This window comes from Grampus griseus (genome assembly GCF_964374135.1).
Source record: "Grampus griseus genome assembly, chromosome: X".
Taxonomy (NCBI): Eukaryota; Metazoa; Chordata; class Mammalia; order Artiodactyla; family Delphinidae; genus Grampus; species Grampus griseus.
In genome coordinates, this window is record NC_138999.1 from 91,446,180 (window position 1) to 91,474,116 (window position 27,937).

At 36.7% G+C, this 27,937-nt stretch overlaps 1 protein-coding gene across 3 annotated transcripts; it reads left to right on the top strand.

The window, feature by feature from the left end:
* The first annotated feature begins 1,227 nt into the window (after positions 1–1,227).
* On the top strand, positions 1,228–22,274 carry PWWP3B (PWWP domain containing 3B). Of its 3 annotated transcripts, none has more exons than XM_082681933.1 (6): positions 1,228–1,270; positions 1,920–2,090; positions 3,481–3,666; positions 15,005–15,136; positions 17,398–17,462; positions 18,496–22,274. In XM_082681933.1, the coding sequence occupies exon 6, from the start codon at positions 18,719–18,721 to the stop codon at positions 20,798–20,800; it is 2,082 nt and encodes a 693-aa protein (XP_082538059.1). In that variant the 5' UTR covers positions 1,228–1,270; positions 1,920–2,090; positions 3,481–3,666; positions 15,005–15,136; positions 17,398–17,462; positions 18,496–18,718; the 3' UTR covers positions 20,801–22,274. The 3 variants fall into 3 exon arrangements, with proteins under 3 accessions (XP_082538059.1, XP_082538061.1, XP_082538060.1); XM_082681934.1 differs by having other exon boundaries at positions 1,252–1,270; positions 1,978–2,090; XM_082681935.1 differs by lacking the exon at positions 3,481–3,666.
* Positions 22,275–27,937: the final 5,663 nt, after the last annotated feature.

The window sequence follows — 27,937 nt, forward strand, 5'->3', positions numbered from 1 at the left end:
TAAGTCAAATTAGGTAGAAAAGTGAAATCTCATTGCTGTCTATGTTTGCATCTCTTTATTAGGGGAGGTGAGTACCTTTATGGATTGTTTAGTTTTAATTTTTATTTTGGATGTTTGGGTTTTGAGGACCCCCAATGAATAGCACCTCCTTTTCTACACTGAACAAATTGAACAAACTGATATAAAACAAATGAAGTTGCAGATGGAAGCCTAAACGTCAGCTTTAGTACAAGGTGAAGGTAAGTTGCAGGGCATTGATTATTGTGAGTCAAGCGGACTTTAAAACAACAAATTTTAACAATTTTACCAAACAGCCTGGAGGTTTGCAACTGTACAAGAAGGACAGAGATACCCTTGCAGAGATGTAGTTGCACTGCATGAGCTTGCTCACAGGAAAGTAAATGTTGGGAGGGGGTAAGAATTTTTCCCTCAGAATATTGTGAATTGTCTATTTTTGTCCCTTGCTCATTTTTTTACCTCACTTTTTTTCCTTATTAATTTGTAAGAGCTACTTTAGAGCTGTTTCTTGAATGAAAAACAGTTTGTCAAGTTTATTCTTATGTTTTCAACTTTGCTTTATAGTGTTTTTTACCATAAGTAGTTCTTTTTTCAGTTTTAGTATATTCAGTTACATATCTCTCATATCTCTCTTCATTAAGGATTTTGGTTGATGTTTTGTGTTTTAAAAAATGACTTTACTTGAAAAAAACTTAAACTTTCTGAAGGATGAAGGAGACAAACTGAGTACAAAAGAGACATATCATGTCCCAGGGCCAGAAGAATTAAAATTGTAGAGATTTAATTCTCCACAAAATAGTGTATTAATTCACTGCAATCACAACAAGGACTTTTGTGTAGTCTTTTAGTGGACCTTGACCAGCTGAGTCTTAAAATAATTTGTAGAAATGTTACCAGAAAAGGCAAGAAAAATATGTAAGAGATATTTTCAACTGGGTCTTTACTGTATGATAAAGAGATTTGCTATTTCTCTACAGGAAATCACCTACCCCTGTGGTTTGAATGGAAATGAAAGAGACACATGTTGCCATTTCTCTTTAAAGTCCTTTTAAAATGAACGTTTTTCCCCTTTAAGTGAATTTCAGTTTACTTGGCGATTCTCCTCCCTCTAATTGAGGGAAAGGCCCCCTGCTTTCCCCATCACAGGGAGGGGGCGGAGCATCCTCTGAGAAGCTTGGATGTGAGCTGTGCCTGGCCACTCTTGGGGGAGGGGCTATATTTCACGAGGCTGCAGCTGACAAGAAGCTTCAAGGTAATGGCTGTCTTAAAGCTAGTTTTTTTCTGGGAATTTCTTTCGGCTATAGTGTTACGGTGAAAAAAATAGAGACTGTTGCCTGGGAGAGGTGGGAATAGAATATAGTGTGGGGGAAATTCCTGTTACTGTGACAGAATCAGTCCCCTGGAAAATTCAGTTTCTCCCGATATTTTTTGAAGTCCACAGTGTGGGAATGGGCGATCAGATTACAGCATCTAAATTAAGACTTAAGTGAGGCATGCTGTTCATGTTAATTGTTTACATGGCATTCCATGTTTCTATCTTCGTTACAGATTTTATTATATTTAAACATTTATTATTCTACAAAACATAACTGATAGAAAAATGTAACCATAAAAAGTGCTTGGCACATACAACCACAAATATAAATGTACAACGAACGTGGAAGGGATTCAGATATGCTGTTGAGTGATAACATTTGTAAAAAAATATGTGCATTTTTCTTACAGAGGGAACTAGATTCCCATGTTAATAGTCAGCATCTCTGGAGTGTTCAGACTTCTGGGGATTTCAAAATATATTTTAACCAGTTTTCAGCATTTTTAGAACTGTTTTATTCCGTGATAATTTTTATAATTAGTAGAGCAAAATGAAGCTGAAACAAATTGTATCCATTTGGTTTTAGACACATAAGCATTCACAGACAAACACAGACATTCAGACATACCGCTCCCCCCCACCAGTCTTTTGCCGATAGTGGAAATTTTCCTGGACCTGATCAAGCGCGTAGCCTGGTTGCTGTGTTGGCTACAGCCCTGCCTGTGTCCTCCTTGCAACTCATTCTTTCAGACCACAGGTATGGCCATGGTCAGTAATAACAATTTTTCTATATCTTTTAAGTTTAAGAGTGAGACAGAGAGAGGATTTGGTTTATTTCTACTAGCAGTTTTAAAAATATTATGTGACGTGGTGCATCCATACAACTACAATTGAACGTTAAATAGCTGACAAAAGTATGAAAATGTCGCGATTTGAAAAGATGTCTGAGAAGTAGTACTAGCTGAAAAATGCAAATTGAAGAATGGCAAACACCATATTAGGTCATTTAAAGATAGAGGACTGTGTTAATACAATATGTGTAACATCAGAAAAAATAGAAGGGTACCTACACTAAATGGGATTACTTGTATAGTGTGAGAGGACAGTCCTTACTATCTCTATTTTAAAATGATTCTTAACGCATATTTAGTCATTTCCTAACAATATCAGAAAAAAGTTTGAGGTAAAATGTTACAAATTAGGGGGAAATTACATTTGAAGTGATTGAAACAAAGTCACATTGAAAATACTTATCAATATGGAAAAACTTTCAAACTGTGCGCTTGAGCACGGTAAAAAGCTGGTTTGAAGTTATATGTATCATGTATATATGTAAAGAAAAATATTGAAAGATACTCAGGAAATAATAATATTGATCATTTTTCCAGAATTATACTTTCTTTTTAAAAATCGTATCTTTTCAATTTTCAGTAAGCATGCAATTTTTTGTCAGACCCTTGCAACTAAAGACATTAGCATTCCATTTTTTGTGTGATGCATAACAAAACTCTAAATTTGAGTATGGTATATTCTAGAAGCCTGAGAAAATTGCTGGCTTGACAGGATGTAAGTTCCCACCCGTCTCCCTTAAGAAGGATCTAGTATTAACGGGATGCAGCTCTGGTACTGGTCACAAGATGGCGCTTGTAGGGTTTTCCATGTTTTCTCTAGGCAACTATTTTTATGAAGTAAGGAAACAATGCCATGAAATGTACTTTATGTTAGCAGACTATCAGACAACATGTAGAATGTGATTGTAGTTCCATTGAAAAAATTGTACATGCCTAGAAAAAAAAAGCCCTATATGAGGACTGATGTGGGGACCCAAACAGAAACATTTTGAAAACAAAGCTACACAGATTTGGCCTATAGAAGAAACAAGTCAATTGTTATTTCCCTTCTTTCCAGTCCCCAAAGCATACTTTTCACTAGAGGGATGATTTTAGCATGAACCTAATAACATAACTGTGTCACAAAGAACATTTCAAATAACATGAACAAGAAGGAAAATAAGGCAGCTACATCACACATGAGATTTCATCTAATTCCTGTGTTTCAGAATGATATTCCTGCTAAAGTTTTGGTAGGGAAGCTTCTTTACGCCTTTTCCATTTAATTGGTTTGATTCCCTGTCTACTTTTGGACAGCTTAGATTAATATCAAAGATGTACACGACCTGGGGAATCTGCATGTGATGCCAGTTGAGCCTCAGAAAGGCAGCACGACCACAAAAGTGCCGAGCAGGGAGAAGGCTCTGCTGGACAAGCAGTTGGAGTGAGAATAAAAACAACCAGGTCACAGGGCCAGATCCTGCACGATCCACGTGACATTGGGTAAGACTCTTCCCGTCTCATGTTAAAACATGGTTAAATTGAGAATATGGAGTGCAATTTGTTTTTTTATTTTTTGGAAAAGATGAATTTATTTTTATTTAACATCTTTATTGGAGTATGATTGCTTTACAATGGTGTGTTAGTTTCTGCTTTATAACAAAGTGAATCAGCTATACATATACATATATCCCCATATCTCCTCCCTCTTGGGAGGGAGATGCAATTTGTTTCGATTCTGGTCCAGTGACCATACTTTTTAAATGAAAACCACGGATTCTAAGCAGAAAAGAATTAAATGTGTTAAGCTCCTATGAAGAAATAATACAGAAGACACAGGATGCAGCCCCAGTCCAGGTCGCACTGCCCTTCTGTGCCCCAAGGCCCTCACTGGCCATCTAAGGAGAGCCACTGGCCGTGATCGCCACTTGGTAGTATATTTCTGTACTTTGAAGATAAAGCAGAAATCTTCTTTAAAAAAAAAAAGAAGTTATGCAAATGAGTATGATGATGTCTACTTTTGGAAGACTTGCAGGTCCCAGCCAACTGCCTGACTCTCAATAAATCCTTGAAAACTACCCTATCTGGAGGGAGACGCAAGAGGGAAGAGATATGGGAACACATGTATATGTATAACTGATCCACTTTGTTATAAAGCAGAAACTAACACACCATTGTAAAGCAATTATACTCCAATAAAGATGTAAAAAAAAAAAACTACCCTATCCAATAAGTAGCCATGACAGCCATTCCAAATATCTGACTCCTAAGCTCATCCTCTTAATGAGGTCATCGTGTTGTTGTCTGAATCCAAGAGACACAAACCCCAGTATCTGTGTCTTGCTGCCTAGATAGGGCAGCACTGAAACTTTAAAAGTTTAAAAGATCACCCTAGAATAACCCTCAGGAGGCCCCAAAATACCAAAACACCCAATAATAGCAATGGTGCCCCTGATGCATTTCATTCCTCAACACTCCCCTTTCTGAAGCTCCCACCATACACACGCTCATTCATTCCTTATATTTAATAGCTATAATAGGCCTACATACAGGGGCATTATAGAACTATTTCTCTTTCCTTGTACATATATATATTTGTGTGTGTGTGTGTGTGTGGTAGGCGGGCCTCTCCCTGTTGTGGCCTCTCCCATTGCGGAGCACAGGCTCTGGATGCGCAGGCTCAGCGGCCATGGCTCACGGGCCCAGCCGCTCCATGGCATGTGGGATCTTCCCAGACCGGGGCACGAACCCGTGTCCCCTGCATCGGCAGGCGGACTCTCAACCACTGCGCCACCAGGGAAGCCCTCTTTTCTTGTATTTTTAAATATATTTCCCCAACCACAGTATGTTTCTTTGGTGCCCAGTATTTATTCATCTTTTGTCTGTCTTCTCCATTTTTATTTTCCACCTTTCTTCTCCTTTGACAGAGAAATCCCTTTGCTTATTCTCTTTTCTCTTTCCCATTTCTTTGAGTATTGCTCATTCAGAATTGTTTATTCAAGCTTCCTTGCAAGTTTTCAGGAGGATATGTATGAGCACAGAAGGGGGAAACTGCTTAGTAGCCCTAAGGCAAATAGATGCCTGTAAAATCACTGTGTTTGTGGTTAACCAGGCAGTCATATACAGACCAATGACCTAAGGATTTTTCTAGATGATTTGGAGTTCACTGGTTGATTCCCAGTCTATATCTAGATGTACCAATCAATCACATGCACATTCACATCTTCAATGGCTCATTTTGAAATCTTTTCTTCTTTGCCCCTTCCTTCTTATGTTCATATCTACTCCTTGCTACACGCTTAGACTGTTACTGAACTTTTAAAAATTATTTTAACCTTGTAATATATTTTGATATCTGGTAGCTCCAGTGGTCCCTTTAGTGAGCTATTAAAGTTAGAACTCAGTCAGAAACCCATGTCTGAATATCTGTTTGAGGACTTCTAACACATAACAAGCTTGGCATAAAGCTTGTCTGAGAAATTCTGAAATTCAGACGGTATATGTTTAACAGTCTCTCATATTTCCTCACTAAAGAACTGATAAGTACCTTTATTCAGAGTGCTCACAGGAATAATTTTGGTCCAGCGTGGATCTTTCTTTTCCTCTGGGTGTCTCAGAAGCTGGTGGGGGTGGAGGGTGCAGTGAGAAAGGGATTCCCTTTATCTTTAAATTCCCCAAGGCAGATACAATGAAGGTCTTTCTCTGCTTGATGATCCTCTGAAGAACACTACAACCTAGTCTATCTACTTGAATACTCAGAGTGTAATAAAATTTTATTTTTTTATTTTTAAGTTTATTCTTTTTTATAAATTTATTTATTTTACTTATTTATTTTTGGCTGTGTTGGGTCTTCGTTGCTGTGCATGGGCTTTCTCTAGTTGCAGCGAGCGGGGGCTACTCTTCGTTGCAGTGCGCAGGCTTCTCATTGCGGTGGCTTCTCTTGTTCCGGAGCATGGGCTCTAGGCACGCAGGCTTCAGTAGTTGCAGCACATGGGCTCAGTAGTTGTGGCTCACGGGCTCTAGAGTACAGGCCCAGTAGTTGTGGCACACAGGCTTAGTTGCTCCGTGGCATGTGGGAGCTTCCTGGACCAGGGCTTGAACCTGTGTCCCCTGCATTGGCAGGCGGATTCTCAACCACTGCGCCACCAGGGAAGCCCTGTAATAAAGTTTTATTTGCTATGTGCTGTGATGATGACGTTGTGGGGTCCTCATCAACCTTCCTTTCATTTTATTTCTTTCAATGTTTCCCATTCCATCATCCTGACTCTTGAATTCCTAGCAGCTTCATCCATGGACACTGTGTAGGTTTTAGCATTACTTGGGAAATACAAAAATCTCCAAATATGGCAGGTTTATCTTCTTGTGACCTCTAGGTCACTGGTTGGTTGGTTGTTGTTGTTTTTTCTTTTTTCCCCATCATGTTTACATGCATTTGACCAGAGATTATTGTGTCCCTTTGGCCCTGGCAGTGATTCACTATCTGGCTTGCCTTTTTCTTACCTGGAATGCTCATCCTTTGTAAGTTTTCTTCTGATACTCTTCTGCTTTAGGTGGGCTGACATTCGGCCAGTGAACATTAATAATAAGATCTTAACTTTGTTTACAGGCAGTTTCAACTGTTTGTGCCTGTGCCTTAGGGGTCATTGAATATTTCGAATATCCATTAAGAATCTAAAATTTCTTTCTTTAACTATGCTTATGGCCCCCTTGTAGTTTTTGGGAGTATTCTAAATGGACCATTTCTACTCTTTTATATGGCCCTTATACACTAAAAATATTGACATTTGTTTATTCTATAACCATTCTGTATCTCTTATGTTATTTGGCTTCTACTTTCTTACTGGGGACATATTCTTAACCAGATCTCTGTCTCCAGATTATAGCGCTTTGACTTCTGCTCCTTCCTGTCCTTCTACTCATAAGGTTGAATGGCACGCATCAAAAGTCAGGTTCTGGGGCTTCCCTGGTGGCGCAGTGGTTGAGAGTCCGCCTGCCGATGCAGGGGACATGGGTTCGTGCCCTGGTCCGGGAGGATCCCACATGCCGCGGAGCGGCTGGGCCCGTGAGCCATGGCCGCTGAGCCTGCGCATCCGGAGCCTGTGCTCCGCAATGGGAGAGGCCACAACACTGAGAGGCCCATGTACCGCAAAAAAAAAAAAAAAGTCAGGTTCTTAGGTGCCCCCCGCAACATTTTTAAAACAAATTCAGAAGTAGAAGTTAATAAAAGTTAGTTAAAACATGGAAGCAACCTAAATGTCCATCGCCAGAGGAATGGATAAAAAAGATGTGGTACATATATACAATTGAATACTACTCAGCCATAAAAAAGAACAAAATAATGCCATTTTCAGCAACGTGGATGGACCTAGAGATGGTCATACTGAGTGAAATAAGTCAGACAGAGGAAGACAAGTGTCATATGATATCACTTATATGTAGAATCTAAAAAAAGATACAGATGAACTTATTTACAAAACAGAAACAGACTCACAGACACAGAAAACAAATTTATGGTTACCAAAGGGGAAAGGTGGGGGGAAGGGGTTAATTAGGAGTTTGGGATTAACATATACATACTACTATATATAAAATAGGTAATCAACAAGGATCTACTGTATAGCACAGGTAACTCTACTCAATATTCTGTAATAACCTATATGGGGAAAGAATCTGAAATAGAATGGATATATGTGTATGTATAACTGAATCACTTTACTATACACCTGAAACTAATACAACATTGTAAATCAACTATACTCCAATATAAAATAAAAATTAAAAAAATAAAGATGCTAAGCATAACAAAAAATTTATAAAGAAGTTAAACAAATTGAATATCTAATATATTCTTTGCACACTCCAGAGGACATTTTTACACATACCAGTGGAACTCACAACCTCCTTTGGCAATCATTGGCCAAAAGTAGAAACAAAATTCCTGTGTGTATCCCCATTACTCTACTGTAAAATTTCAACTTCTTAGATAGGTCATATTCTGATTGGATGCCTGTTTAAGACTTAGGTTTATTAAGGTATAATTTACATAGAGTTAAATTCACTCTTTTAGGTATATAATTTTATGAGTTTTGACAAACATATACAGTCATGTAATAACCAGTACAGTCAAGGTATAGAATATTTCCATAACTCCAAAATGTTCCTTCTTGCCTGACTGTAGTCAGTACTCTCTCTCAACCCCAATTCCTAGCAACCACTGGTCTGATTCCTGTCCCTATAGTTTTTCATTTTCCAGAATGTCATATAAATGGAATCATACAATATCTAGCCTTTTGCCCCTGGCTTCTTTCACTTAGCATAACATTTCTGATATTTACCCATGTTGGTGCATGTATTAGTAGTTTATTCTTTATTATAGCTTACAGGTATTCTGTTATTTTACAATTTCTGTATCCACTCACCAGTAGATTTATAGTTTATGCTGATTATGATTAAAGTTGTTATAAACATTCCAGAACAGATCTTTGTACATGAGTTTCATTTCTCTTGGGTAAGTACCCAAGGAATGGGATATCTGGGTTTTTGGTAAGTGTATGTCTATATTAGAAACTGCCAAACTGTTTTCTAAAGTAGCTGTGATGTTTTGTATTTCCACCAATAATGTATAAGTTCCAGTAGCTCTGCATCATTGCAAGCAGTTGATATTGTCAGATTTTTTTCTCTTTTTAATATTAGCCATTTTTATAAAGGTGTTAGTGGTGTCTCATTGTAGTTTTACTCACATATCTTTAATTACTAATAGTGATGAGCATTATTTAATGTGTTCAATTGATGTTTATATATTTTCTTTGATGCAGATCTATTTAAATTAGTTGTCTATTTTTTAAATTGGGCTGTTAATCTTATTATTGAATTGTAAGAGTTCTTTATATATTCTGGATACAATTTTTTAAATCAGATACTTGTTTTGCAAATAAATTCTCCCACTCCGGATTTTCATTTTATTTTTTGAAGAGCAGAAGTTTTCAAGTCAAATTTATGAAATTTTTTTATAGTCCATGCTTTTTGTGTTCTAATAAATCTTTGCCTAAATGAAACTCTCAAAGATTTTCTACATTGTTTTCTTCTAGGAATTTCATAGTTTTTGCTTTTACATTTAAGTTAGTAATTCATTTTGAGTTAATTTTTGTATATGATCTTATCTAAGGGTTCAGAGTGAATATTTTTGCATATAATGTCCAATTTTTCCAGCACTATTTGTTGAAAAGACCATTATTTCTCCATTTAATTACCATTGTCAGAAATCTGTAGACCATATTTGCTGGTCTATTTGTATTTTATTTATCTATATGTCTATCCTGTGCCAAATAATACACTATTTTGATTACTATAGTCTTGATATCAGGTAGCGTGAGTCTTCCAACTTTGTATTTCCTTCTCAAAATTGTTCTGGCTGTTCTACTAGTTCCTTTGCTTTTCCATATACATTTTAGAGTTACCTTCTCAATTTCTACAGAAATCCTGCTGGGATTTTGATTGAGATTGCAATGATTCTATAGATATGTTTGGGGAGAAGTTACATCCTAAAAATAGTTCATCTCTCAGTCATTGAACTTGATGTATTTCTCCATTTATTCAGCTCTTCCTTAATTTCTCTCACCATTTTTTTTGAAGTCCTCAGCATGGAAATCATGCACATATTTGTTAGATGTATTCTAACAGTATTTCCTGGGTTTTGATGATATAATAAATGGTACTTTGCTAAACTTCGACTTCCAAATTTTATTATATAGAAACAAATTATGTTAGCCTTATATGCAATTATACTGATAAACTTACGTATTAGGTCTAGTAGCTTTTTTTTCTATTGGTAAATTCATTGGGATTTTCTGCATAGATCATCATGTTGTCTGCAATTAAAAACAGTTTTATTTCTTCCTTTCCAATCTGCATGGTTTTAATTTATTTTTCAGGTGTTATTTATTGGTTAGGACCTCCAGTATAATGTTGAATAGAAGTGGTGAAAGCAGACACCCATGCCTTGTTCCTGATTTTAGGTGAAAAGCATTCCATGTTTCACTATTAAGTGTGATTTTAACTTTAGGTTTTATATAGATAACCTTGATCAGGTTGATTGAGATCCCTTTAAATCCTAGTTTGCCAAACATTTTTATCATGAATGTCTGTGGAATTATGTCAAATGCTTTTTCCGCATCAATTGAGATGTTCTCTATTTTCTTCTTTATTTAGTCTGTGATATGGTGAGTTACATTGATTGATTGACAAATATATAACCATCCTTAAACTTCCAGGATAAACACCATTTATTCATAATATTTTATCCTTTTTCTATACCATTGAATTTTTTCTGTATCATTTTCTGTAATTCTATATCATTTCTGTATCATTGGATTTGTTTCTGAGGCATATTGATCTGTAATTTTCTTCACTTGTTATATTTTTTTTCTAGTATGAGGTTAATGCTGCATCATAAAATACGTTGGAGATTGTGTCCTCCTTTTCTCACTTCATTATCATCTGGCTTGCATAACAAACTTTATTTTGCTTAGAGTGCAGCCTGAATGCCAGAGGATTTTTCCCAATGGTCTTTCTCCATCCTAAATTTTCAGCAGTCCCTTTACACCTGTGCCACTGGTTGGAGAGCGTGGTGTCTCTCTTCATGCTCTTGCCTGTTTTGCAGCGGTGGGCCTCTGTTATTAGGTGCTAGGTTCGTGGTGAGGCAAGGAGTGTTCTCTGTTTTTCTGTCTAACCTCAACCTTAGAGAGGCACTATGTACCTAGACCTGATGGTTGCACTTTCTCAGCATTCTTTCCTCCGAATGTCAGCTAGCCTCTGATTTACATCTGGGGTTGACCTTTGGTGGGAGATATATTCTTGCCCCTTCCTCAGCAGTAGCTCACCACTGCTTTTTACTCATATAGGATCCTGGACTCAAAGGTTTACTGCTCCTTCTCAAGGGCAGAGGTTTTTTGCTTTTACTGCTCCCCAGTAGCTATGGATTTCTGCCTTTGTCTTGGGGATGGGAGGGTTTCCTATCTTCCCCTCCCCAGGAAGGTGGCGTCTGCTTTTCCCCTAGTGACTTAAGGCTTTTGCTTCCCATGATTGAAGGGTTTGAATTAGTGTGTGGGGCTACGTGTCTGTCCGCCAGCAACAGCTGATTGCCTCCTGCATACCTGAACACTGACATGGGTTCTTTTTGGTCTTCTGCGTTGTCCCCAGTCATGTTTATGTGCTTCTGGTTAAGGACTGTGAAAAATAGCAGTGAGCGTATAGGTGTCTTGGATGCCACATATTCCAAACTACTGACACACTAGCCCATTAAAAGTTTAAGAATTTAAAAATTCATTAAGCTTTCAGCTGATTTTTTTTTTTTACCTGCTTGTGTGACAGCTACTTCTGTCTCCATGCTTTGCCAAAGGGGCTGGTTACCCTTTGGAATTCGTTTTACCTCAGTTCTGTGATGAGCTCAAGGGATATTATAGTTTTGTAGATTATTTAGATTTTTGTCATTAAGTTATGGGTGACATTCTCTTACAGCTTTTTATATCCTAATTTGAAATGGAACTCATGCTTTCTAATAATATATGTATGGGTGTTATTTTTGTTTTCTTTGTTATTAAATGTGCTTTAGGAAGAAGCTGAATATTTCTAAAGCATACTTACAAGAGTTGATTTTTATATACTAGTTATTAAATTTTTCCATTTAATTTTTTTTAATTATTATACATTAAAATCATACTTTAAAGTATCATATATAATATATGACTTTTTGTATATACTTCTTTGGATTTTACACATGTATAAATTCATATAATCACTATCACAGTCAGGATATGGAAGATTCCATCACCCCAACAACTTCCTGTGCTATCCCTGTATAGTCACACCCTCTCCCTACCTATAACCCCTAGCAGCCACTGATCATGTCACTATACTTTTCTCTTTTTGAAAATGTCACATAAATGTAATCATACAGTATTGTGGTAGACACACCCTAGGTGGCCAACTCCCTTGTGTAGTTCCCTCCCCTTAGGTATGGACAGAACCTGTGACTTGCTTCCAATCAATAGAATTTGGCAAAAGTGATGGGATGTCACTCACTCCAATAATTATGTTATAAAAGACTAATTTATGTTAAATTAGATACAGGATTCTCTTTTAAGTTGAAGTGACTCCCAGTACATAACTATTTCAAATTCATTAATTCACCATTCATCCAGCCCACATTTTTAGAGCATTTTTCATTTGTGATGAGGTAGGTTCAGTGTGTTTTAATGATTAAAAGCATGGACTCTGGAGTCGAAGTACAGGATTCAAATCCCATATGCCCAGTAGTCTCTAGATATCCTTGTAAAAGTTAATTAACCTCTCTAATGCCTCATCTACAAAGTGGTAATATTCAGAATACCCACCTAACAAGATTTTGTGAGAATCGAGGGAGATGGTGTATTAGTAAACTAATACTTGGTCAAAGAGAATTACTATCTGCTCCTGATTAATTCAGAACCCAGTTCAACATCTAGAAATACACATGCTTAACAAATGTTTGTTGAATTGACAGCATTCAATGTATAATCCAGTTTGAATTCCAGAATGGGAGATGTAAAGAGACACAAGATATTATGGGTTGTGAAGACCTCAGTTCTAGGGTCCTCCCAAACTTAGGATGATGTTGGGTATCCTTCTGCCAGAGCAGCCAAAGCCTTAGTTTTCAGTGGCTGGTGTCTACTTTATTTTTTTTGTTTGTTTAGAAAACACCTTAATTAGTCTTGATTAGGTATCTATGGAAACAACTCTATATTAGCACTCAGAATACATAATCTTTTTTTTGTTACAGGTGTACAATATAGTGGTTCACAATTTTTAAAGGTTATACTCCTATTTATAGTTATTATGAAATATTGGCTATATTCCCTGTGTTGTACAATATATCCTTGTAGCTTATTTTATACATAGTAGTTTGTACCTCATAAGCCCCTACCCCTATATTGTCCCTCCCCTCTTCCCTCTCTCCACTGGTAAGCATTACTTTGTTCTCTGTATCTGTGAGTCTGTTTCATTTTTGTTATAGTCACTAGTTTGTGGTATTTTTTAGATCCCACATATGTGATATTATGCTAAGTGTCTTTCAGTTAGCATAATACCCTCCAAGTCCATCCATGTTACTGCAAATGGGAAAATTTCATTCTTTTTTATGGCTGAGTAGTATTCCATTGTATATACATACGGTGATGTATAGATATTATTATATCTATAATTATTATCTATCTTCATTAAGATAGTAGTAGTAGTAGTAGTAGCATTAATTATTATTGGGTATCATTCCTCTCCTCCTCCTTCTACAGAACAATGAAATATAAAATATTGTCCAAGGAATTAATCTTTTACTTTGCATTTTGTTTGGAAAATGGTGTGGTGGTGTAGTATTTCCTGATTTATGTGCAATATAGAAAATAGACAAAATAAACACAGCAAAGTATAATTTTAATGTAATGACCATATTTTATGTGCATTTGGTTTTTCCCAAACATGTGAAATAAGAAGGGAGAAAGAAATATTACATTATAAAATATATAATTGAATATATCTCTTCATTTAAATAAATCCATATTTACACTAGCTTGATAATCCTCTTTAAATTAGGTAATAATACTTTGAAAGTTTTGAAAAGATTAATTATATAATAAGAAAATTATTTTTGTTGCTGATTATATATAAGATCAACTTTTTTTATTATATAATAAAAACTTTTACATATATATGTTTATTTTATATATAACTAAGTTTTTATATAAAATAAATAAATTTATATATAAATAAGATATATAAAATAAATTTATTTATAAATATTTTATACATAAATATATATATTACATATTATATAATACAGAGACCAAATAAAACACTTCATTCCATATATCTTCATTTCCAAAATTACCACTAGCAATATTTAAAATTGACTTTCTAAATTAAAGCAGAAATCTAAATTTTAATTTAACACAGGAGAATTTTTTTTTTTTTTTGCGGTATGCGGGCCTCTCACTGTTGTGGCTTCTCCCGTTGTGGAGCACAGGCTCCGGACGCGCAGGCTCAGCAGCCATGGCTCACGGGCCTAGCCGCTCCGCGGCATATGGGATTTTCCCTGACCGGGGCACGAACGCGTGTCCCCTGCATCGGCAGGCAGACTCTCAACCACTGCGCCACCAGGGAAACCCCTACACAGGAGAATTTTAACTAATAGAATGTGCAAGATATATTTCAGACATACAAATACATGTGAATTTTTGAAAGTTAACTTCCCCCACATTGAATTGTGTGAGTGAAAAATACCAATAAAATATAAGAAGTAATTGCCATTTATTGATGAGGGTATATGAAATGGGTGCTTTCCTGCCTAATGAGTGATTTTCAGCCTCTGACAGAAATATCTGTGTTCATGAAGACGTCTCTGGAAATTTCTGAAGCATTTAAGAGAAGAACTGAATAAAAGGAGAGACATACCATGGCCTGGAAACATAAAAAAAATTATAAAGAAGTCATTTTCCCCAAAATGATGTGCAGTTTTAGTGCAATCCCAGTCAAGATCCTTAGTGAACTATTTTAATGAAGCATGACCAGCTGGGTTTTAAATTTACCTACCAAGGTAAGGTGCAGAGAAGGCAAGGAAAAAATATAAAATAGTTTAAATTAGTTTTTTTTTAATAAAGTGATTTGCAACCTCTTTTTTTCAAGAAATCAACACCCTAAGGGAAACTAAACAGACACTTGTTGCCAATTCACTTTCAAGTTCTTTAAAAAGGAACATTTCTACCCTTTAACACTTCAGCAGTTTAACTGGGCAATTCTCCCTCCCATAATTCAGGGAAGGACCGTCTGTCTTCATCACAGGGAGGGGGCGGAGCATTCTCTGAGAAGCTTGGGAGTGAGCTGTGCCTGACCAGTCTTGGGGGAGGAGCTGCATTTTACCAGGCTGCAGCTGACAAGAAGCTTCCAGGTAATGGCTGTCTTAAAGCTAGTTATTTTATAGGGATTTCTCAGGACCCTACAATGAAGATGAGAAAAATAGGGACAGTGGTCTTAGAGTGGTGGGATAAGTGTGTGGTTTTGAGATAATTGCTGGCATTTTGAAAGAATTAATCCTTTGGAATTTTTGTATCTCCCAGTGCTTTAAAAGTCCACAGTGGGAGAAGGGGTGATCAGATTACAGCCTCTATATTAAGACCTCAGTGCAGCACGGGCGTTCATGCTAATTTATTGACTTAGCATTCGATGTTTATATTGCTAGACATTCTGTTACTGTTTGAATTTTTAAGCATTTATTAATTTACACAGAAAATGATGGATAAAAATATATGACAGCATGGAGGGAAATACTTCTATAATTTGATTGACACATAGACTATGTGTGTGTCACCTGTACATGAGCGTGGAAAGGGGAAAAAGTATGTATTTGAGTGAAGACACTTGCACATATATATGCATGTATATATGTGTGATATTTTTAAAAAATCTGGGAGAAAATAAGCTCCCATGTTAGCATTTCTGGATGGTCAAGTTACTATTTTAATATTATTTCTTAGCCTATATCACCATCTTTAGAGTAAATTTCCCCATGATTAATTTTATAATCATGAAAGAAAAATGAAGCTGAAACAGCATATCCAATTTGCTTCAAACACATAAGCATTCATAGACACACACAGACATGCAGACATACCCCCCCCCCACCCCAGTCTTTTGCCGATAGTGGAAATTTTCCTGGACCTGATCAAGCGCGTAGCCTAGTTGCTGTGTTGGCTACAGCCCTGCCTGTGTCCTCCTTGCAACTCATTCTTTCAGACCACAGGTATGGCCATGGTCAGCAATAACCATTTTTCTATATAGTTTAAGAGTGAGACAGAGAGAGGATTTGGCTTATTTCTACTAGCAATTTTAAAAATATTATATGGCAGTGTGCATCCATAAGTGGAATACCTATGTATCTGGAAAATAAAAACATAATCCTTTACATGTAGAGATTTGAAATGTCTGAGAAATAAAGTGAAAAAAGCAATTTGTAGCATAGCATTTGTTATATTATCTCACTTAAAAATAAATATGTGTGTTAGTAAAACATATATATGCTACTATATAATTCATGCAACCAAATCTGGGAAAACATATCTGCCACACTATTAACAGGATTGTTTATTTGTGTAGTTGTAGAGACAGGACTAGCTTTACTGCTATTTTTAAAATATTTAAAATATTGATATATACTTACTCATTTACTTGTTTTACATCATCAGGAAAAATATTGAGATAAAATGTTATAAATGTGGAAAAAACCTCATTTAAAGTAATTCATAAATCATGTGGAAAATACTTATGTAGGATGACGTTCGAACTATGCTCTTAATTGAGATCTGATGTTGTTTTGAAATGATATGCATTTATCTATACATGTAAAAAACTCTGGAAAGATAGAAAATATTCAGAGTGATTATTTATATAGAGAGTTGTACTTAGTTTTGCATATATCCTTTTGCATCTTTTCAATTTTTAATAAGCTTCTGCATGTTTTATAACCAGAAACATTATAGTTGAAGACACTTTAATCTTCTTATCCTACACAATAAACCCCTTGAACTTAGAAAGTTCTAGAAGCCTGAAAAGGCTCCTGGCTGGCTAAATGTAGTTCCCACCCTTCTCATAAATAAGAAAAATCTGATAGTGATTGAGGCTCTGTGTATAGCTCCTGAGGAGGCTGCAGTTCTGCTTCTGGTCACAAGGTGGCGCTTGACAGGTTTCCTAAATTTTCTCCAGGCAACCATTTTTATGAAGGAGGCCAATAAAGCAATGAAACATATTTTGTATTAGTGGACTGTGAAACAGCATGTAGAGTGTGAATAAAATTCTGTTGAAAAAAAATTATGTGTGTAAAGGATGAAAAATTCACACGGTGATTGATTTGAGGATTCAAACAAAATCTATAGTTGGGTTCATAGTAGACACAAGGCAATTGTTACTTCCCTTTCTTGTCCTAACCTCACACTTTTCCTGGGAAAGATGATTTAAACATGAACCAGATATCATAACTATATCACACAGAGAGAATTTAAAATAATAAAACCAAGGAGGACAGTAAACATCTACATCACAGATGAGATTTCATTTCATTCCTGTGTTTCAGAATGACATGCCTGCTAAAGTTTTGGTAGAGAAGTTTCTTTATGCCTTGTCCATTTGTTTGATTCCCTGTCTCCTTTTGAACAGCCTGTCTCCTTTTGGAGTGAGAATCAAGACAGACAGATCACAGGGCCTGATCCACATGACATTGGGTAAGGTTCTTCTCATTTCACAAAATATTTCACATTAAAAACACGTTGAGAACTTGGGGTATAATTTATTTTGTTTCTTTCTCTGCAGCTTTAGCATTTTTAAATTAAAAACTACATTTCATATTAAAATCATGTTAGGTTGAGAATTTGAGGTGTAATTCATTTTGCTCCCTGTTCTATAGCCATAATGTTTTGTAATTAAAAGTAATAGCTTCTCCTTTGGGGACAGAATCTCATGTGTTAAACCACTATGAAGAATTCATGCAAGAGACTATTCAGATTTCTACATGAGGTCCTATCCAACCACTTGACTCTCAAGAGATCCTTGATAATTATCCTATCCAATATGTGAACCTGGTAGCCATTCTAAATTTTTATCTTCTAAGCTCATGCTATTAACAAGGTCATTGTGTTGTGGTCTGGGTTCAAGAGATAGAGACCCTATTATCTTTGTCTCCCTGCTTTGGGTAGACAAGGAAGCATTTATAGCTTAAAATTTATAAAGCTGTGTGTTCAGCTACAGCAGTGCTTCCAAAGAGTTCTTAGACAAGTAGCCTCAGCATCATTTGATAACTTATTAGAAGTGCAAAACATTGGATTCTGTCTAGACCTTCTGAATAAAATTCTCAGGATAGGGCATAGAAATCTAGTTTTAACAATCCTCCAGATGATTCTGATGCACGCTAAGTTCAGAGTCCCGCTGCCCCAGGTATAACATTAGGGGCACAGAAGTCCGAAAATATCTAATAACATAGAGTTCCTGACACACCATCTCTGCCATCATGCACATACAGTCACTCTTTAATAATCATGTGCAATAATGAGGGTAAGTTCTTTAGTTTGGGATATTATAAAAATACTTTTCCAATTCTCATCCCACACCTTATATTATTCTGCATTTTTCTCCTCCGTCTGATGCCCCACTGAGCATTGTCCTTTCTTCTGTCTCTGCTCTATTTGCAGTTGCTCACCAACTTTGGCAAAATAATTTTATTTGCTGATACTTCTCTTCTCTTCCTTTTCGTTATTTCAGTATCTTCCATATCGTCCCATTCAAACAACGTGTTCAAGCATCCTTGGGAAATTCAGCTGGAGAACAGGCCACACAAGCTGTAAACCCTTTGTAATTCTTTGTAGTTTTAACAGGGGCATTGCTAAAAGTATTGTTTGTGGTAGGAACTTCCTTAGCAGTGACAAGAATAGCCAGACACCTCAATCTCTGCTAGTAAACTCTTGGCACACAAATCTAAATCATAATGGATGCCAAGTATGTCTTATGCAATTGGCAAGGCCAGCTGTGGCCAGCAAAAGTTTTGTCCAGATCTGCGGCTTCATCAAACAGTAAGAGAAAAAAGACATTTTCCCTAGAAGTTCAGATACTCTCACTAGATAAAACAATTAAAGTGGAAAGCACAGAAACAAAGATCCTCAGTAAATCTCAAGTTGAAGCTATTGCCTTCTCACTAGCAGCACAGTCAGAGGTCAGTGACCCACCTAGAGAGGAAACAGCCTATGCAAGGTCACTAAAAATGGCACTGGATATTCTGAATGAGAGAACAAATTTGATTCAAGCAAGCAGTTCAGATGAGGGAGAGACCACGACACTGTCTCAAAATGTACCACAAAAGCTTTCTGATTCACCCCCTCGTAAAATGTATCGGAAGCACGAAGGAGACTTACCAAAGTGTCTTGAGGAAAATGAAAATTCAACATCCCTGTTAGTATCTTCAGAGAGTGATGATTCCCTGTATGATGATAAATCACGGGTGCATGCAGTCATTGATACTATTCCAAGTGAAATGGAAACAAAGTCATCACAAAACTTCAGCTGGCGCCACACTTTCCCTTCACTTTCAGAAGATGAGGATGAAAAGGAGAGCAAGAAAAAGATTGACATCTCAACAATTATGCCTTTGCATTCCACAATTAAAGAGGAGGATGTATATGTTAAAGATGAAAAGTTCACTCCAACTTTACAATCAGATAGCTTCACTGTGCCCAAAGCTTTGAAAGAGGAGGCACAGGACATCTGCCCAGAGGCCCCAGCTATTTCCTCTGAATGCTCTACCTTCTCAGAGAATAGTGAAGATCCTGGAGAGGGCCCCTCCAATCCATGCTCAGATACCAGCCAGAATCAACCTACTGTGGAATCAGAGATGGGTGTTGTGGCATCCCCTAGGCCTTCTTCATGGGAACACCAGGTTTCCTTTAGTGCCTCTAACCATGCCATGGATTATTCACTCCTTGTGAATAATGAAAGAAATCTTCAGAGACTGGATTTTGAGGAACTTGGGGAAGAACTTCAAGCTTCTGACAAGTCAGTTCATCTAAATTCTATTGATGCTTCCATATTAGATGACAATGAGGAAGATGAAGAACTTCCACGTTTCATTTTTCATTATGAGCCACGTTCATTTGAAACAGGAATGATAGTCTGGTTTAAATATCAAAAATATCCATTTTGGCCAGCAGTGGTAAAAAGCATCAGGCGAAAAGAGAGAAAAGCAAGTGTGCTTTTTGTTGAGGCAAATATGAATCCTGAAAAGAGAGGCATTAGAGTGCCTTTTAGAAGATTAAAGAAATTTGACTGTAAAGAGAAACAAGCACTAGTAGATAAAGCCAGGGAGGACTACAGTGAAAGTATTGACTGGTGCATCTCACTGATTTGTGACTACAGAGTTAGAATAGGTTGTGGTTCGTTTGTAGGCTCTTTCCTTGAGTATTATGCTGCTGACATTAGTTATCCACTTAGGAAAGTAATCAAACAGGATACCTTCAGGAACTTATTTCCAAAGCTGCAAAATGAAAATCCTGTGGAATCAATGGTTGTGACTTCCCAGACCAAGAAAATGTCCTTCCAGAAAATTCTTCCAGACCGAATGAAGTCTGCTCGGGACCGAGCCAACAAGAACCTAGTGGACTTCATTGTGAATACAAAGGGAACAGAGAGCCATCTTTTAGCCATTTTAAAAGGCACGAAAGGGTCCAGATGGCTGAAATCATTTTTGAATGCAAATAGGTTCACACCCTGTATTGAAACATACTTTGAGGATGAAGATCAGTTGGATGAGGTGGTGAAATATTTACAAGAAATCTACAAACAAATAGATGAAAAAATGCTGACTCTGATAAGAGATGATAAAATTAAATTTATCCTGGAAGTTCTTCTGCCGGAAGCAATCATTTGTTCAATTTCTGCTGTTGATGGATTAGATTACAAGGCAGCAGAAGCAAAGTATCTAAAAGGGCCATCTCTAGGATACAGGGAAAGAGAATTATTTGATGCAAAAATCATATTCGAAAAGAGACGGAAACCATTAACAAATGAAGCTCCTTAAATCTTCTGAGAGTCCAAACCATAACAGGGAACTTCCATAGATGCTAGTTTTTAAAAAAATCTCTGAATGATTCTAACATATAAATATTTTCCAGAAATGGGAGATTTTGGGTGATGAGTTCACTTTTTCTTTGCAATCTCTAGGATCTACGACTATTCCTACATCTTCATTTCCTTTTCCTGTGCTTCTTCAAAGTCAAATTATTAACATATTTCAGCAGTTCTACTTTCCCATACATTTTTAGAATGCATAATTCCTAAATGATTTATAAGGGAAAGTGCTATTTTGTTTTTTGACATTTTTGTGTCTATGCTGTATAGTTAAATACAGTGTGCACAATCATTTTAACATTAAAGTTGCACTGGTATTAGATATTAAGCAAGATAATTAGAAAAAAGTTAAAAAGCATCAATTATATATTTTTGCTTAATTTTTATAAAATATTAGGTTTTCTCTTAAGATAGCTGAATTATTTTTCTTGCCATGCTTATTTATTTTTGGAAAAAAATATCTCTGAGATATAGAACCAAAGATAGAGATGCGTTGCTATATATTATAACTAACTACAATTGCTTTTGCAAGAAAACAATGTGGACTTCAAAAATAAAGTTAATGAATTACCAACATGCAGTCTTTGTGTGTGTGAATAACATCTCAGCATGCAGAAAATAATTTTGGCAGCCTTGAACAAGATTGTCCATTCTACACTTCCCTGAAATTCCATGTATGGAAGTGTCTATCATTCAATAGCTGAATGGTTTCTTAAAACAGACAGGCTTTCGGCTGTCTTCATAACTGACATTGGCTGTATCTTAATATAGCCTTCTGACCACACGTGGAAGGTAGCTAGAATCATTGTATTCATGGTCTGGCTACTCTAGATGTATGAGTCCAGACTGACTGCTTAAGAGCCCATCTGGTTTGATACAAACTGTAGAAAATGCAAGCACTTTGTTCTGAGTCTTGTATCTCCAAATACATAGTCACTTGTTTCAAACCAAGCAATTTTTATCATCTGGCTTATTCATGCAGTAGTTCCAGTTGCTTTCAATAATATAAATTCCAACTGGTAAATCATTCCACACTACTAGAAAGAGTAGATGGACCAAAGTCTGTGAATTTGGAAATGGGCCACAGAAAAAGTCTCTATTTGGCAAAATATGACAATTATCCCAATGTGTTTAAAAATACACAATTGAAAGTTAAAGCCTGAAGCCAGTGAACTGTTTATTCTAACTGGAAACAAGACTTTAGTGAGAATAAATATTAAGAGAACTATTTTATTTTAAAAGTTTGATGTAAAAATAAATGCTAAGGGCTCTACATGAACCTGTGTGCATTTTTCAGAGTGAGACAGCTGTCACTCTTGGGCTTTTGTTATGTGTTCACATGGCCACGTGTTTATGTAAAAGTTGCAGAAGTTCGATGTTTTGATTTTCCATAAAACTATTATATCTTTCACCTTGGATGTCCACTTCACCATACTTCAGATTGTACAGCTACATAAGTGGTGTTTCTGCGTATATATATATATATATATATATGATTTGTTTGGAATTTTTGCTTATTGTAGTTGTCATGATTTTAATCTTGTTATACATTATCTTATAATTCTAAATAAATATTCACTTTCATGATTGATTCTGTGTTATTTTAAAAGAAAGCCTTCAAAACTGTGTAAGCTTCAGATTTCACAGAACCTTCTCTGGACCCTGTCTCTTGCCTGACAAAGACCAGACTCCTTGGGCATATAGCCTGTACCAATCCACATAGTTTCCTCATGATCCTCATGATTCTGAGGATCATTTGACAACAGACCATCACCACACTATATGTGGACCTTATACCCTGGGAAAACACACTGTTTATAATATTGTGTCCCTTTGATTCTGATATATTACCCAGCTTCTGTTTTCTCAGTGGAGCTAACTCTATCTCTTGGCTCTAATATTTTATTTACTACCTAATTCATTTATTCATTCATTTATTCATACAATTGTGGGTCAATAGAGCAAGCAATGTGTGGGTTAAAGCTCTGCTCTGAGAATTTAAGGTACCAGATTTAAGGTGAGCCAGATGACAATCTAATTTCTAAAATGACTAAGATGCACTTCTTCATCATAATAATGAGAAATATTTCTTAACCTCATGGACTAACTGTATTTGAAAACCAAAGCCCGAGGATTCCCCATATTTGTGAGTTCCTGGGTGTTTGGTTTGGGGTAAAGGAGGGGCACCTAATTCCTCCTAGGATGTCATTTATATTGTGGCATATTTTGAAGTAAGGAAGATGTGCCTAAACATGCATTTATTCTCCTCTTTAAGTAAGTTGGCATTTGGGGTGTGGAAATAGATGAGTTTGGCTTCCAACTCAGTGTGGATTCTGAGATCCCTTTCAGCCTGAGTGGTTGTTAGGGCAGGCTCTAAGATTGCCCTAAACTGGATCTGTAATCTAGGTTTGTGTGTCTAATGGAAATGCACAACCTGTTATTCACCCTAACACATTGGATTAAGAAGACCCTCATCTCCTCCAGTCATAAGGCAGACTGCTGAATATCAGACCCAGATTCTAATTGTAAGGTTGCAGAGCTGCATGGAAACTGCATTCACAACATTTAAAGATCTCTATATCAATATATGTATCCTAATAAGGAAGGAGTAGAACTCTGAGACCTGGAATAGTGATGAGTGTGGGAATCTTGAATACCTATAATCCTCTGTACACTCAGCCTGGTAAAAGCAGCCCCCTAACCCTTACTATTGGAGAGCAACCTCTCTGTTCCTAGAGACAAGGCAATAGCCTCATCTAAGGCAGTTACCTCAAAAAGACATTGCTTGTCTTTCTCAACACCCAACACTGATATTTTTCATTGCTTCCAACTCATGACAAGGGTAAGGCATCATCACAGCACAAGGAACAAAATACAGTCTCTGTTTAGGTGGAAAATCCAGAAAGAACTGTAGGAACGGGCTAATGTGTACTAATATGAACTGGGATAATATACATTGGAATGGATTTTGAGGACTCACTGACATGAGTCATAGGAGTACAAAGCTATGACTCAGGGTTCAATGTCCTGGAGCTGCCTTCATATGCTGCTTGGGTGGCATCTTTAAGCTTGGACAACAGGCTACAGTAAATGAGATGGAGATATTAGAACTTCCTTGCCAGAGTACTGAGGAATTGGTGAGAAGGTCAAAGGAGTGAAGGTATTAGAAATAATTTATTGCATGGGACGAGGACCTATCTCTAAACTACTTGCCCTAGGAGGGCAGAGAAGACACTACAATAATAAAGACTGTGCTGGTGAGGGGGAACACTTGACATTTTTGAGAAACTCAATGTTGGCTCTCCTCTGAAAGCCATGATTGGAACTAAACTATGTTGCAATGGAGATGATAAGATTCCAGAATGTCAGAGCCCAGTTAGCAGCACAAAACCTCAGAAGCAAGTTGGGTACAATTACCATAATGCGAAGTAAGGTCAGAGTGGAGTCAAACTAGTTTGACTGACAGGAATCTGTGGCAATACCTTATAGATAGTATTCCAGGGCTAGAGTATGAACAGCTCACTTCTTTTGTACAAAAAGAAAAACATGAGACTTGGCAAGTCAAAGTCTGATGTTAGCAGCTGCAGTGGAAAATTGTGGTCCCCCACCAAGTTTTCAGATCTGCAGTGCAAGTTGTTCTGCTACTCAGGTCATATGACTCAGCATATCTGATAATGCTTACAGCATCTGTGATGGATAAGGATGCACTAAGTCATTCTAAGTCATAATATGGGAGTTGCAACACAGAATCCTGGGGTTCTTAACAAAAGCCATACCTCCTATGTCAGTAAACTACTTGCCAATTAAAACATAGCTCCTTATATGCTATTGAGGTTAGTATATATGGAGTGCCTAACCAAGAGTTAACAAGTGACTATACGACAGGAGCTTCCCACCACAAGCTGTACATTATGAGATTCACCAAGCGATAAGGTCTGGCAGGCTCAATAGCAGTCCACCCACGATGGAAATGCTCCAGGATCCAGCCTGAGAAAGCACAAATAAACCGACTGATTGCACAAACCCCCATGGCTTTGACCACTGTTACAATGATGCCCCTCGTGAGGTAGGGGGTGATCTATGACCAACTAATGGAAGAGGAAATTATCAAGCCTGGTGCACAGATGTGTGAGCATTAAATATTAATGGTAGCTATAAACGGACTGCCACCACACTTCAGCTTCAGTTAGAGTAGCCCTAAAGAATAATGTTGAAGGGTAAAACTTCCAGTTGGCAGAGCTGTGAGCATTACACCAGGTTCTTCACTTTGTATGGAAGGAGTAGTAGCTTGAGGTGGTCACCTGGACTGTGGTGAATGATTTGGCTGGTATGTAAAGGTCTTGGAAGAAGAATGATTGGAAATTGAAGATAAGAAAGTTTGGATATGAGGCATGTAGTTAGAACTATAAGAATGGAAACAAAGCATGTGTCTCTGTGCCTCATATTAATGGCCATCCAAGGAACTGACTGTAGAGAAGGCACTTAACAACCAATTGGATCTGATGACTCATGTGGATGTCAAACAGCTTCTCTCCTCAGTCATCGTGGTTCTGGCACAGTGAATCCATGAATTGTCCTGATGGCAGGGATGGAGCCTAAGCTTGAGTTCAACAGCACTGGTTCTCTCTCTCCAGGGGTGATCAAGCTACTCCCACTTCTGAATGTATAACTCCCCAAGAGCAACATCTGATGCTGGGCACTCAATTCTGTCCCTTCCTTCAAGGATATCATCCAGCTACCTCATTCTACATTGAATGCACTGCACCCATTCTAAGAGGTGGTAGTTATTCATTTTCACAAAAATGGATGCCGACTTTGGACCCATAGGGTCAAGCACCACTTGCCTGTAGTGATGTGCAGTTTCATAACACAATCCTTGTTTGACTTTTTTTCCTTGCTTCACCACACGTTTTTCTTACTCTGACTCACTAGAATCTCTTGCCAAATGAGCTACTCAAATGGAAACTCTTGTATCACACTCTCTTTTGTGGACGCTCAAGCTAAGATAACCAGCAATAATTATGTATATATTTTATAAAATATAAGTAGGCATCACCAAATCAAAAATGTATTAAAGATTTTAAAATTATTCATGTATGAAAGCTATTAAAAATCAGTAATTTCCAGTTCTGGATAAGATGGAGTCCAACATTTCCCCCTATCCCTTTTGCCAGAATCAACAACTTAAGTTTTCACCTTAGAAAACCAGAAAAAGAAGAGCACATTAGATCCAAAACAAGTAGAAGAAAGAAAATAAATATTGGAGCAGAAATCAAAAAAAAACTGAAAAGAGGGAAACAATAGAGTAAATCAATGAAATCTAACTCTTAGCTAAGATAACCAAGAAAAAGAGAGAAGACACAAATAACTGATATCAGGAATGAAAGAGGGGACATCACTACTGATCCCATGGATGTTAAGAGGATAATAAAATACTATCAATAACTCTATAAACACAAATAACTTAGATGAAATGGGCCAATTCCTCAAATTTAAAGGAAATTATTTTATTTTATTTCATTTCTTTTAAGTATACTTAATATTTTAAAATAGAATTCACTTTCTTTTTTTTTACATAAAATGTCACTGGTGTCAGATATTGGGCAATAACAATTTTTTAAATTTAATGTATATTTTTCCAGAAATATAAATCAATTTTTTCCTTTTTCTTTTGCTTCATTGGTATAAACTGTTGGATTTCCTTTTAAGATAATTCCTGAATTTCCCCTATTATGCCTACTTATTTTTGGAAAAATAGCTTTGAGACATCAAACCAATGACAGGTAATACCTTATATATTATCACTAACTTCAATTGGTTTTGTCAGAAAACCACCTGCATTTAAAAACTAAAGTTAATGCAGTCTATTATGTGTGTGAATGAAATCTCAGCATGCAATAAATCATTTTGGCAACCTTGAGAAAGATTCTTCACTATACACTTCCCTGAAATTTCATTTATGGGAGTATCAATTCTTCAATGGCTGGATGGCTTCTTAAAACAGACAGGTTTTTGGTTGCCTTCCTGACTGATAGTGACTGGATCCTCTTAATATAGCCATCTGACAACATGTGGAAGGCAGCTAGAATCATTGTATTCATGATCTGGCTAATCTATGAGTCCGGGCTGACTGCTTAAGAGCCCATCTAGTTTGGTATAAACTGTAGGAAATGTAAGCACTTTGGTCTGACTCCTGTATGTCTAAATACATAGTCATTTGTCATAAGCCAAGAAAGCTTTATCATCTGGCTTATTCATAGAGTAGCTCCAGTAAGTTTCAGTAATATAAATGCTGACTGGTAAGTCATTCCAGGCTGCTAGAAAGAGTAAATGAGCCAGAATCTAGGAGTTTGGAAATGTATTACATTAAAAAGCCTCCACTTAGGTAAATATGACAATTACCTGAATATGGTTAAATACAGGCATACCTCAAAGATGTTGCGGGTTCAGTGCCAAACCACCTCAATAAAGCAAATATTTCAATAAAGGGAGTCACATGAATTTTTTGGTTTCCCAGGGCATATAAAAGTTATATTTACACTACACTGTAGTCTGTTAAGTGTGCAATAGTATTGTATCTAAAAAAAGTAAATGTCTTAACTTTAAAATATTTTACTGCTATAAAATGCAAACCATCATATGAGCCTTCAATGAGTCATAGTCTTTTTGCTGGTGGAAGGTCTTGCCTCAATATTGATGGCTTTTGATTGATCAGGGTGGTGGTTACTGAAGGTTGGGGTGACTGTGGCAGTTTCTTAGAATAAGAACAATGAAATTTGCCGCACTGCTTGACTTCCTTTCAAGAACAATTTCTCATTGCATATCTCCATCAGAGCTCTTGAGTGACCAGGTACATTGTCATTGGGCAGTAATATTTTGAAAGGAATCTTTTTTTCTGAGCAGTAGGTCCCCAACAATGGACATAAAATATTCAGTAAACCATGTTGTAAACAGATGTGCTGTCATTCAGTCTTTGCTGCTCCATTTATAGAGCACAGAGTAGATTTAGCATAATTCTTAAGGACCCTAGGATTTTCAGAACGGTAAATGGGCATTGGCTTCAACTTAAAGTCACCAGCTGTATTAG